The 12,872-nt window shown below is 52.5% G+C and overlaps 2 protein-coding genes across 6 annotated transcripts in view; one reads left to right on the forward strand and one right to left on the reverse strand.

The window, feature by feature from the left end:
- The window catches only part of Kcnab2 (potassium voltage-gated channel subfamily A regulatory beta subunit 2), an 89,863-nt gene extending 87,984 nt beyond the window's left edge, over nucleotides 1–1,879 (reverse strand). Inside the window, exon 1 of one of the 2 annotated variants that reach the window (XM_075946905.1) lies at nucleotides 1,388–1,879. The gene's annotated coding sequence lies outside the window, so the exon portion shown is untranslated. The remainder of the gene's footprint in view (nucleotides 1–1,387) is intronic. The other variant, XM_075946908.1, reaches the window with a different exon arrangement.
- Nucleotides 514–12,872, forward strand: part of Nphp4 (nephrocystin 4) — an 85,651-nt gene continuing 73,292 nt past the window's right edge. For 2 of the 4 annotated variants that reach the window (XR_012907579.1, XM_075946901.1), the window contains exons 1-2: nucleotides 1,703–1,909; nucleotides 8,353–8,533. Coding sequence is in view for 3 of the 4 variants with exons in the window: in XM_075946901.1 (XP_075803016.1) it covers nucleotides 8,399–8,533 (135 nt within the window). In the remaining variant the exon portion in view is untranslated. Of the gene's footprint in view, nucleotides 738–1,702; nucleotides 1,910–6,485; nucleotides 6,729–8,352; nucleotides 8,534–12,872 lie in introns of those variants that run through there. The other 2 variants (XM_075946902.1, XM_075946903.1) reach the window with 2 other exon arrangements.

Consider the following 12,872-nt stretch of genomic DNA (forward strand, 5'->3'; position numbering starts at 1 on the left):
GGACTCCTCACACACACAGGCCCCCAAGCCCTGCAATGTGGGGCCCGGGTGTCGTTTGAAGTGCAGGGTGGAAGCTTATTCTTGGCACTGAAGGGAGTTGGGGGCTGGAGTTCTGAGGGGGAGGAGAAACTTCAAAGAAACAAGAAACCCTGAAGCGACAGATAGCGGGACAGCTGTGGACCGAACTTGGTGTTCCTGCTCTGCGATGTAGATGTATTAATTTCCATAAATGCTAATAGTCCATCTCTCCAAGAGCTATTACTTATGTCATCTTCCTTTGGATGTGGTTCAACACAGGGCAGACAAATGGAATGGAGCAAGAGGCAGCCCCCCAACTGGTGGGTCCTTGGCTCCCGCCCCTCTTCCAAATGAGCAGTTCAAGTCTGGTTTCTGATGTGGCTCTCATACCTTCGGAGCCCAGACCACCTGCCTTTAAGCCAGGTCCCTTTCACATCAGTAAGCAAAGAAAGTTACCAACCCCAAAAACGCTGAATCACAAAGTGAGACTGAGCAGTAAGAGGGGGATGGGTGAAGAGGGAGATGGTAACTGGGAAGCAGGCAGCAAGGGTGCTGGAAGGCATCCTGCGGGAGACCCCAGGCCATGTGCCAGGAGAAGCAAGCTGGGTGTGCCAGAGGGGAGGGAGGAAGGGCGGGCAGGTGGGTAGGTATACCTTGCTGCAGATACTGCAGCAGGCAGCAGTGCAGCAGTTGGGTTCTGCATCCTGCAGCAGCAGCAGGTAGGGAATAGGGAATGTGCTTAGTGCCAGGGTCTGGGCATAGGGAGAGAAGCTGAGGGTGGGGGTAGAGGTCTAGAGACAGAGGCAAGGGGACAAGGCGTAGATTCAACGAGTGTCAAGGTGCTGGGGGAGCATGGCAAAACAGAGCATTGCGGTGGTGATGGTGGTGATGGCAGCGGCGGCTGGCGGGGATGGAAGGGGCTGGGAACAGAATGGGGGTGGGAAGCTGGGGTCAAGAGGAAAGGGGCACCCGGCAGGCAGCAAGGACGAAGAAGGAGTCTAGAGGAGCCACAAGGAGAGGGATGGAGAAGACAGCTACTAGGAGTGCGCAGAGGCCGGGAGAGAGGATGAGAAGCAGGGAGGCAAGGGCAAGGAGAGAATGCGGGGCGCGAGGGGGTAGAGCTGGGGATGAAGTTTGGGGTTGGGGTCCGGGATGTCGACTGAAAGGTGGGGCAGGATGACAGGGAAGCAGAGAGGGTGGGGTGGGGGCAGGGAGACTGTGGAGAAGGAGGTGGGGAGGCTAGAGAGGAGGTGAGAACCGCGGCGGGGGCAGGGATGCAGGGCTGGGGAAGATGAGATGGAGAGGGACCGCGGTACCCGCGATAGGGCGGCCTCGCAGGTGCCCGCCGGGGTCTCCCAGCTGTACTCACCTGGGGGCCTCCAGCTCCGGATCCCGCGCCCCGCTCCGGATCTTCCTTCCCGCCCTGCCCTTGCGACTTGAGCGCCCCCGAATCCCGCTCGCTCCCGCAGGTTCCGCCCGCAGCATCTTTACCTCGTGGGACGCCCGCGGCCACGCCCCTAGCAGCCTATCATTGGCTCTGATTCACGCCAGTCACAGTCTCATTGGCGGAGGCCATTGAAATCCATGCAAATCATGCTGCTCCCGCCGGCGCGCCGATTGGCTGGCGCGCGCGGGGTTCGGGTCCCTGGACTCGGGTTCTCATTGGCTGCGCGGCCTTGACGGAGACAGTGACGCGATGCTGGTTCTGTGCTGAGGGCTCGGTGTCCCGCAGGCCGGGGCTCATCGCGTGGGGTGGCGGTGGATTGGGCGCCCCCCTCGGCCAGTGCTGAACCCACGAGACCCTGGGTTCCTCTGGGCACCGGTCCGCCGGATCGCTGGATCCACGGTGCGGGACGTCCTTGGAAGCGTGGATCCGGTGCCGGTCTCCTAGGTAACGCGCCAGCGGTGGACTGAACCAAATGCGGGGGAAATGTGCGTGTTTTGGAGGATCGGGTGTCAGCAGAGCTCGAAGAGACCTCAGGGTCTCGGGCGGAGCTGTACATATAGCATGTTATTGGCGATCTGGTGTTTGCAGGGCACGGCACGGAGTACAGGGCTGGGCCTAGGTCGCGTGGGTTTCACCCTCTCCCCCTTGCGTCGCTATTGGTGCATCCCGGTTGCCTGCAGAAGTTGGGCGTCGGGGTCTCCTTCGGTTAGTGCTCAGTTTTCTGACGTGGCTCCCGCAAAAGTCCGGGGCCGAAACGGATGCGGTGAGCTCTCCAGAGCCTCAAAGATACCCACGGCCTGGTGTGCGTGCATCTTTTCCAGCCCTAGTGCGTGCAGTTCGCTCAGGTTCTTGCGGCCCTCGATGCACTGTGAGGTCCCTGGTCCTATCCTTGTCCAGCCCTCGGGGCGCAGGATCGACCGTCCTTCCTTTATTGCTCGGAATGCAACCCACTTTCTTGTCTGGGTTCCCGGTGGGTCTAGTCTTGCCTTGGTCCGGGGAGATGCGCTCGCGGCTCGCGTGGAAGTTTGCACTGAAACCAGCTTTGCGGGTTTAGGGAATGGTCCAATCCTGGTCTCATTTGCAGCTCAGCCATGCAGCTTCCACGGGCCACAATTCTTTCTGTGCCGCAAACTGCCCTAGCACTATTTCGTTGTAGTGTTTGTACCCAGGGATCTTTGGGACTATCTACTTTGGTCAAGACCTCGTCTTTAGTCCCATAGCAGAGGGTGAATGAAGGCATAGCAGACATCTCTTAATTAAACTTATATAGATAAGCCCACCACGCCCCATCCCCCCCACTCCCAACTGGTGGAGGTAAATCTCAGGTCATCATTTCTGGGGAGCAGGCTTCCCCGAGCCTGGCACCACTATTTGTGGAATGTCATCTATATAAGAGTCTTGGTCATGATCCATGCTATGGAATGCACCCGCTTGCCCCTCCTGTGTTTCTTCCTTACTACCGTTTAGTATTGTTGGAGATGACATTCGTCTCTTTGCTTCTGGAATACACCGGGTGTTTGGCAAACATTTATTGACTAGACCTGCAGAAATGAAGGCCTTAAGACTCCATATCAAGCTCTCATCTTGTAGACTGGAAGCAGGGAGGGAAGGTAAGGATCTTGGCTGAAGTTAAGGAGAAAAAAAAACCTGGCTCTTATCTTTGGACATCTCTACCAGGAGAGCTCTTGCTGCCCCTTTCTGGACATCTCATCCCCATTTGGCTTCCTGAATGGGAAGAGGAGAGCAGCCGGGTGTGAGTTAGTCTCTGTTAGCTGGGAACTCACCTGTTGAAGCCTGGCTCCTCACAGGTAAGGTGGGCTGTGATGACACTCCCTGCCTTCCAGTTGCTGGATCAGTACATTGGGAGTGCTGTGCCTGACCGGGCTCAGGCTTGGATAGAAGCCGGCCCGTCTTCTTCCTGTCTTCTTTAGAGAGCCTTTGGTCCCTTTCCTTGGGTTCAAAGCATGCAATCTGCCCAGTTTTCTTTCTAATGTTTATTCTTCCCAAAGGTCTTTTGGTTCTTCTTCCAGACCTTTCTGTTGCTGGAGTTTGTAGGGTGTGGGCCTGGTTCTGGTAACCCCAATGTGTGGTCTTTGCCCCCTGTCCTCAGTACACTGGTTAAAGAGACAGATAAATGTGAAAAGTGGACAAAGAGATTTATTCGTTTGGCCACATTGAGAAGAGGAACATGTAAAAGGGTCCTTGTAGCACAATTAATAAAAACCCAGAGACAGAAACTAGGGTTCAGCCTGGAGGTCAGAAAAGCAAAACAGCCAGCCACTGGCTCTTATCTCTACCTCAGTCCGAGATGGCGATCCTGCCTTCAGGAATCTCAGAATGAAACTGTGTGAGAGCTGTCTCCTGTCTTATATTCCTCTCTAGTGCTGGGATTATTGGTGTGCACCACTACTGTCTGGTTTCTATGGCAACTAGTGTGGCTATGGGGATTAAAGATGTGTGTTACTATTGCCTGGTCTGTAATGCTGATCAGTGTGGCTGTTTTATTCAAGCTTTACTTATTAAAATATAAATGAAATATCACAACAGGTCTCATACCAGGATTTTTTTTTTTTGAGCCACCAACCAGCTCCCAAATCATGACGTGGAGACTTCTTATTAGTTATGAAGGCTTGGCCTAGCTTAGGCTCATTGCTTGCTAGCTCTTTTGACTTAAATTACCCTGTTTCTTTTCATCTACTTTTTGCCTCGGGGCTTTTTACCTTTCTATTCTGTGGCTGACGGACGGCTGCCTGGCTTCTGGCCCCAGATGTGTCCCTGTTTCTCTCTTGTTTCCTTCTCTTGTTCTTCTCTTTCTTTTGAGTCTAGATTTCGTCTCCTACTTATTTTCTTTGCCCTCCAGCCCCACCTATCCCTCTCCTGCCTAGCTATTGGCTGTTCAGCTAATAGCTGCCTCAGGCAGGCAAGGTGAAACAAATGCAAAACACATTTACATAAATAAACAACTGCAGCACCCACAAATGTAACACATCTCTGCCCAGTTAAAGTAATACTGCGCAATAGGGGCCAGTACCCCCAAGTCCATCTTAGGAACACTAGCATGAAGTTTAGGCACAAACAAGGCAGGTGGTGTGCATAACTAAGCAGTCCTTGTTGGGCGTGGTCCTGTCCATCACCGGCCCATTCCTGGCTCTGCTCCAGTCTCTCCTGCAGAGTGGTCTGATCAGTCAGAACTGTCTGATGCCTTCTCAAAGTTCCTCTCTCTGCACCCCCTCTTCCCAGTATGGGATTCCTGGGGAGATTTTAATTCTTTGGGGTCACGACATTTCTCTTTAGACTCTCTTCTCTGCTAGGGAGTTTACATTTCTTCCAGTCACTGACAGATTCTCTCCCAGGACTAGTGCTGACTCAGGGAGCTCACAGTCTCTCAGGACCGCACTGACCGCTCAGCCCTGGATAATGTTTCTGCAGAGTGCTGGGGGGGGAGGCCGGCCCTTCGGATCTCCAGGGTAGCAAGGGGCTTGTGGGGTGAGGACACTGGCCTGAGCAGGGCCAGGGGCTGTGTGGGGGCTTGGGCCAGGAGGGCCCCCCTCCCCACAAATGCTCCCAGCGCTGTCAGGTGTGGGTTCTCAATGAGTCCATCTTGCCTGTTTGACCTGGAGAACAGCGACTAGCATCTCTTCAGGAAGAAGACCAGCCAGCTCCCCTCCACTGCAGCACCCTGTGGTTTTGTGACTCCTATGCTCTCCTGTGTAATGGCTGCCAAGGCCCCAGGAAGGACAGTCCTCTTCTGCCAGGGGCTGGTCAGGGAGCAATGGCCACAAGATAGGCCGCAAGGGCTGTGACCAGCAGAAACACAGGGGCTGTGCAAGCCTGGAGCTAGACACAGGGCCATCCAGGAGCCCCTCACTCCCGGTAGGAGGTGGCCCTGGAGTGAGTGTTGGTCATGCCTCTTTCTCTAGTGGGCAACTCTATGAGCTTCCCATGGCTGCTGTCATTAAATGGCACAGATTGTGTAGCCTGGACCAACAAACACTGATTCTTTTCCAGTTCTGACCATCAGACATCTAAAATCCCTCTCATTGGCTGAGATCAAGGTGTGGGCAGGGCAGGCCCTCAGGGGACCTCAGCTGAGGATGTCATTTCTAGCCCCTGGAGAACCCTGCATCCCTTGGTACCTAAAGACCTTGTCCTCGCTGTGGTCCCTGATTTTCTTTCTAAGCCTTCTTACCTGCCTCTCATAGGGACCCGTGTATGCTCCAGCCTCTCCTGTTGTTCCAGGACAACCTCCCCGCTCCTGTGCAAAATCCTGTTTGCCGTGAAAAGTCACATTTCCAGGGTCCGGGATCAGGGTGAGAGCGTTTTAGACTGTTACTCAGCTTGTCAGGAAAACTGACTCAGCGAGGGAACAGGAGCTTCCAGGGGCTCTTGTTGGTTTGTGTCATTCACCACAGTGGATATGAGGGCATTACTTTCTGTCTGCTGTCTTCAGCCACCCCCACCTTGGTTCTGTTAGTCTGCCTGGGCCTGCTTCTGCACCAGGATTTCCCTGTGGTAGCTGAGTGTCTCCTGGGATTCTGGGCTGGGTAGTCTTGGGCGGCTTCAGGCTGTGCAAGAGCCCCAGTCCAGACCGAGTCTCCCAAGGGAAACCACCTATGGCTCCATCTGGCTGGACTGGGGGCAGCCCTCCTCAGGAATGGAACTGGGTTCTCACAGAGAGCAGGGGAAGCAGGGCATCCTGGTAGCCTGCCACACCCGCATGGAGACAGAGCCACATGGGTGGCTTTGGACCACTGAGGGGGCACCTGGTTTGTAGGTGTGTTCCAGGGGAGGCTAGGATGTAACCGGGGACCCTGAGGTGTGTGTGTTGTGTTGTGTGTGTGTGTGTGTGTGTGTGTGTGTGTGTACGCTCGTGCACGCGTGTGCGGGGTCAGGTTGACGGTCTTGTCATGCACCCTGAGCATGGAGGTGTGACCCCTTGAAATGGCCCTGCACGTTTACCTTTAGAAGAAGTCCATGAGATCCTGACAGGCTTTAGAGCGTGTGATTTCTGTCTGTCCAGGTTCACTATGTGAGAGGTCACATCCCAGGAGCGTCATGAAACACTCGTTAACTTAAAAATGTCAGCAGTAACCTGATTACATGATAACACACAGAAAAACTTGGAAATTGACGAGAAGCAGGGTGGCTTTGGGCTTGAGCCAATGCTTTCATCGACGTAATGGGAGACAGTTTGTTCTGGGCTTCTGCGCCTCTTTCGTCTGCTGTCCTGGTTTAAGCCTTCATAGAAACCCAGCCCCACTGGGTAAGAGGAGGGACCCAAGGTGGGTGTTGGGCTTGGATGCTCCCCCTTCCCCTTAGCGGTAGTTTTTGTTTGGAGACAGAGTCTCTTTATATCGCTCTGGTTAGCCCAGGCAGGCCTTGAACTTGTGTTGAGTCTCCTGCCGTCTCCCAGTTGCTGGCGTTATAGGTGTGTGCCACCATGCCTGGTTTACGTGGTGCTGGGGATGGAGAACGGGACATTGTGCACCATAGCACCGTATGGATGTCCTCTCATTGGAGTCCCTGTCCACTGACCAACTCCCTACACAGCAGCTTCTGCCTCAGGATCATTCATTCTCACAGGGTTTGCACTGTTACGGTCACTGGTTGTTGGTCACTTGGAATGTGCTGGCACCTTGAGTTTCATAGAACGTCCACATAGTTACACAAATAAGCACATACTCCCTGAGATGGCATCCACCTTGTCTCTGTCTGTCTCACAGGGATGGTCTTGAAGTGTAATGCAATCAGGGTGGCGGTTGAGGAAACAGATGTTTTTCACTCAGTCTTTTGTTTGAAAACCCTTTAGTTTTGCTATGGTTGACTTTGTTCGTGTTCGAGAAAGTGTCAGCCGAAGCTGAGACCGCCTAGCCGTCGCCTCATCATTGGAGTGCTGTTAACGGCAAAGCAGGCTGGGCAGGCAGCAGCCACAGCAGGCTTTCCCCTGGGATGCCAGCGGCCTGTGGCTTGCACCGGACGTGGAACGTGCTTTACTCTGTGTTTTCCATCACCGTCTTGCTGCGTGTGCGCAGCAGTCCAGATGTAGTGAAATTAATACCTTCCTGGGCTTGGCCAAGGACTTTTTCTGTCTTTTGAAGCTGGTGTTTCCACTGTGTGGTGACAGACTTGACAGGGAGCCACAGAGCTTGCGGGGCTGTCACCGTGGCCTGTGCCCTTCCAGGGTGGAAATGCCGAGAGCAGTGGTGGTGCTGGGGATCGGCCACTCTTCGGGCCACCCTGCTGCTCCTGTCACACTTGTCAATTGTCACAATTGTGCCTAGAATTGGCCTCCAATCGCCGTCTATGGGTGAGGTCATAAAAAGCTGGCAATGCTGGCTCTGGCAACAAGAGACCTTGCCACATAGTCCGGCCCTTCTGGGCGACTGACCTCAGGGTTCTAGAGATGACATTCAGCCTCATTGGCTCTGCCTCCTGCTCGTTCTGTCCTTTGTTTCTATGCCTGTTTCAAGGTACCTGCTCCCAAGTTGCCTTTGGCAATGTCTGTTCCCAAGCCCATAGTTCCCTCTGTGCAGAAACAGCAGAGACGGAGATTGGCACCTCACTGGCTCCCATTAGCTCACGCTCCCAGGACGTTTTAGCACTTGGACTTCATCTGCTACTCACTCATGGCGTCCTCGTACAGTGCTTAACCTGTGTGGCTGTTCACAGTAGCCCTGCATGCCCCCATTTATACCAGCCACTGAGCCCACAGTATTTGTGTCTGATTGGCATATTTCCTTGGCAGTGTTGGTTCAAGTTGGCAATGCAGCTGCTGCATTGGGGTTTGCAGGACTGGGCTGCCACGTGTGGGGTTCTAGGGGTGGAGGCTCTTCCGGGAGAGTCAGGTGAGCACCGGGTGGCTAATTGATGCCTTCATTTCACTACAGATGGTGCAGGGAGTCCTGGATGCCCAAGTGAGGTTGAACGCGCAGCATGGATGACTGGCACAGAGCCTTTGCCCAAAACACGCTTGTCCCTCCTCACCCATTGAGAGCACGGCAGCTCGGGAAGGAGTCCACAGCATTCCAGTGTGTCCTGAAGTGGCTTGATGGGCCACTAATTAAACAGGTAATAAGAGTTTCCCGTTGATCGTCAAATGCTGTTGTCTGGGGTGAGGCTTCCAGTTAGCACTGATTTTCACCGATCTCGTTGGGTCTCACCGCTGTGCCTATTTACCTTGGACTTGGTAGTCCTCAAATGACACAGAACATGGGAATCGGCCACGTGTTCGTACGGTACCGGGGGCCTTGGGTCAGCATTTCTACCCAGCAGTGCCACAGTGTCGACTCCCAGGTAGGCTGACTTCTGGGGTGTTTCTGAGCCAAGGTGTCTGCCATGCCACAGCTGTATCTATTAGCACGCTCTTCATGCTGATTGATTCCCCCTCAGTCCTGTGAGGGGGCTCCAGCATCAGCCTCATCTCACAGAGGCCGAGCAGAACCTACAAGAGGGAAGGCAGCTGCTTGGCGCTTCTTATCTCCCATTGGCCCTGGACTGCTCCCTACCAGGGCTGGCTCTTGCTGCCCTATCTGAAAATTGACAGCCTTCTCTTTGCTAGGAGTTTCAGGAAGGAAAGCCCCATCCCTTCTTGGTTTGAGAAAAGTGATTTATGGAGTTTGAAATTGAGAAGACACACAAAGACAGTGAATTATCAACAATGTCCTGTCTCAGATGCCATCAGAATTGTCTGGCTCTGTACAGCACTTCATAAAGTCTAAGCAATGTAATAAATATATTTTTTGTTTTTATGTGTGTGTGTCTATATGAGTTTATATGTCCCATTGTGTGGCAGTGACTTTGGAGGCCAGCAGAGGACATCAGATCTCTGGAACTGGAGTTATGGGCAGTTGGGAGCCACCTGGTGTGGTTGCTAAGCCTCTGTAAGAGCACTAAGTGCTCTTAACCACTGAGTCAACTCTCTGACTTCTGTTATTATTGTTATTACTATTATTATTTTGATTATTCGAGATGGTGTTTCTCTGAGTAGCCCTGGCTGTCTTGAATCTCACTCTGTAGACCAGGCTGGCCTCGAACCTACAGAGATCCACCTGCCTCTGCCTCCGGAATGCTGGGATTAAATGTGTGTGCCACCACTGCCTGGCTGGTCCCTTATTGTTATCATCATCATCATCATCATCATCATCATCATCATCATCATCATCATCGAGATTGGGTCTCACTGTGTAGCCCAGAATGACCTCAAACTCCAGATTTCTTGCCTCAGGTTCTTGAATGTTGAGACACAGGTGCACGCTGCCACACCTGGCTCATTGTCCTCCTTTAAGTGTAAATGGAGGATATATATATATATATATATATATATATATATATATATATATACACACACACACATATACATACATACATACATACATATATATATATATATATTCTGTACCTTGTTTTAAAAGTGATTCTAGAAACAACATGTCTTAGAGATTGTTCATATTACATGAGGATTTTTTTAAAAAATTCTTTAATTTTGTGTCAGAATCTCACCGTGCAGCCCCAACTGCCCTGTCACTCACTCTGTGGACCAACCTGGCCTTGAACACAGAGATCTGCCTGCCTCTGCCTCCCAGGTACTAGGATTAAGGCATGCGTCACCGTGCCTGATTCTCATTCTTTTTTGAGGCAAAGTCTTACTATGTAGCCCAGGCTAGCCTCAAACTTAAGATTCTCCTGCTTTAACCTCTTGAATATTTATTTAATTTGAGGGATTACAGACTTAAGCCACCATGCCTGACTGTATTTACATTTTAACATATATATTTAACTATAATTATATATATATATATATATATATATATATATATATATAATTCTAGTGAATGGAATTCCTGCTTCAAAGTTATGTTAAAGGTTAACATTTAAGGTTATATTTGCATTGTTTACAGCATAACGTATTTATATGTAAAGACGTATATAAGCTGGGAGTCAGTGGGGAAAGGTAAACCATGTCTTTATAGGGAAACAATGCCTGTGGTTGTGGCACAAATAATAAAAACACAGAGACAGATATTGGAGTTCAACTTGAAGATCAGAAAAGCAAAACAGCCAGCCACAGGCTCTTACCCCTACCTCAGACTGAAAGTAGGTGATCCTGTCTCCAGAAATCTCAGAATGAGACTGTGTCTGAGAGCTGCTTCCTCCCGTCTTATATTCCTCTCTAGGGCTGGATTAAAGGTGTGTACCACCACAACCTGGCCTGTATGACTGACCAGTGTGGCTGCTTTGCACTGACTTTCAGGCAAGCTTTATTTATTAAAACACAAATAATATACCAGTATACATAGTAGTTAGTGTCTGATGGAGTGTAGGGTGCAGGGAAGTGCCAGATATGAGGTGAGGGGTGCATGCCATAGGTGGTGACCAGGGAGCTCCCAGGCCCGAGTGCACCTGTGCTAGGACCCCAGCCACTTAGGCTGGAAGGTCACTGAAGAGGACGCACAGGGCTCTGTGTTGTACTACAGTTAAGACCTGGACACTACAGAGACACGGGCATATGGGTGAGAGAAAGATCCGGCCTCCAAGGCCCTCCTGCAGCTCATGGTGCATCTGCGTGATGGCCCCTGGTGTGGAGCATGGGAAAACATCACAGGGAGTGTGTTTCTGCCTGCTGTGGTTTGGAGCTGTGAACCCATCACAGCCAACCCAGAAAATCCTTAAATAGCTGGAAATTAACACACTGTCAGATAACATGTGGGTCAGAGGAGAGTTCACAGGGAAGTTGGAAAATATCTCAGACTGAGCAATGGTGGACAGAAACGTGTGCGGGCAGTAGCCAATGCCGCCTATCATGGACCTGAACGGCTCTGCACAACTCTGTCAGAGAAGAAAGGTTTGAAACCAGTGCTCCCCCCTTAGGAATCTCAAGGAAAACCCATGGGAAGAATGGGAAATATCTGAGTGGAACTGAGCTCCTGCGTGTGTGAAGTCTGGTGGGATCCTGAGGATGGAGTGGAGCTGAGCTCCCGTTCCAGCTGGGACCAGAGTCCTGGACAGTCCCCTGGAGATGCAAGGCAGGGCCGAGAAGGAGGGATGGCTGTGGTCAGGGAGGCATGCAGTGGGGAGTGGGGTCAGTGGCCCGGCAGAAGTGGAGAGGAGGGTGGAGGCAAGAGCTGGAGGGAAGGCCGCAGGCAGAGGGCTGCGGTGCTGCCCCACCCCGACCTGCCCTGCCCCACCATCCTCATCCCTACAGGTGACACCACTTCTCCTGTTTGCTCTGCAGAAAATGTCCAGTTATCCAGTCGTTGTTTACTAGGGCTGTGACGTTTACACCTGGATCTGGGAAGGCTGGGCCTCCTTCCTGCTTCACGGGTGCTGTCCCGTCCATGGCCACCCCCGTGTAGCCCCTCCATCAGCACATACCCTGAATTGTCCTTTCCTCACCAGCTAGTGACTTACCCCTTGGTCCTTGCTGCATGGATGGAAGCAGTGACCTCTGCCTCCCCTTTCCCAACTCCTGTCCCGTCCCGGATCTCCTTACGGCAGTTGTCCAGATCCTGAGTCACATCCTCCTTTCTGCTTTCCACGGCTGCTCATTCTGTTGGGACACAGGCACAGCCTCTCCCAGGGCTCCACGAGGACCGCCAGGGCTGCTCCTGTGCACCCCAACTCCTGCTCCGCCTGGTGCTTTGAGTGTACCCCAGTTTTCACCAGGGCTGCTCCTGTGCACCCTGGCTCCTGCTCAGCCTGCTGCAGTCCCATAGGCTCCAGGGTGTAGATCGTTCCTAGGATCTTACTGAGTTCAGAAGCCGATACCCACTGAAAAGGTGTCTTAAACAACTGCTGAGATAGTGGGCAGACCTTGGCCTGGAGCGGGGCTCCAGGAAGGCCCAGAGTCACAGGGAGAGCCTGGGCTGGCTAAGCCACTGAAGACTGGCCAGCTGTGTCACTGTAGGCACAGAGACTGTCCAGTTTTCTGGGTCTTCGTCCTGGGATGGGCAGGTTCTGTGTGAGGGTTGAGGAGAGCATTCAGGGGTGGTCAGGGTTCTGTTCTGGCAGGTTTGCCCATCAGAAATGTTCTCAGAGGCAAGGCAGTGGCCATCTCAGAACTGGCCTGTGTAGGGCATCGCTAGTCGGGACTGTCCAGATGCCAGAGATTCAAGGAAGGATACAGAAAACAAGAAAATGCATTAGTTTGGGGGAAAATAGCACCTATTTCTAGTCCCCAAGAATCCCACGACCTCTTTTGGCCCAAAACCTGGCCTTGTACTGCACCCTCTGCTGGGTCCCTGTCCCCAGGTGCCGAGGTCTCCATGTCCCCATGGTCTCTTAGCTCTCAGCCCAGACGCTGTTTTCTGGGAGCCCCTTTCCTGACTGGCCTGGCTAGGCTTTCCTTTATGGGAATCTCAGGCATTTTCTTCCTTTGTCCCTGATGTGTTCCTGTTGTGCACCCGACGCG

The sequence above is a fragment of the Microtus pennsylvanicus genome, chromosome 13 (assembly GCF_037038515.1).
Source record: "Microtus pennsylvanicus isolate mMicPen1 chromosome 13, mMicPen1.hap1, whole genome shotgun sequence".
In the NCBI taxonomy this organism is placed as follows: Eukaryota; Metazoa; Chordata; class Mammalia; order Rodentia; family Cricetidae; genus Microtus; species Microtus pennsylvanicus.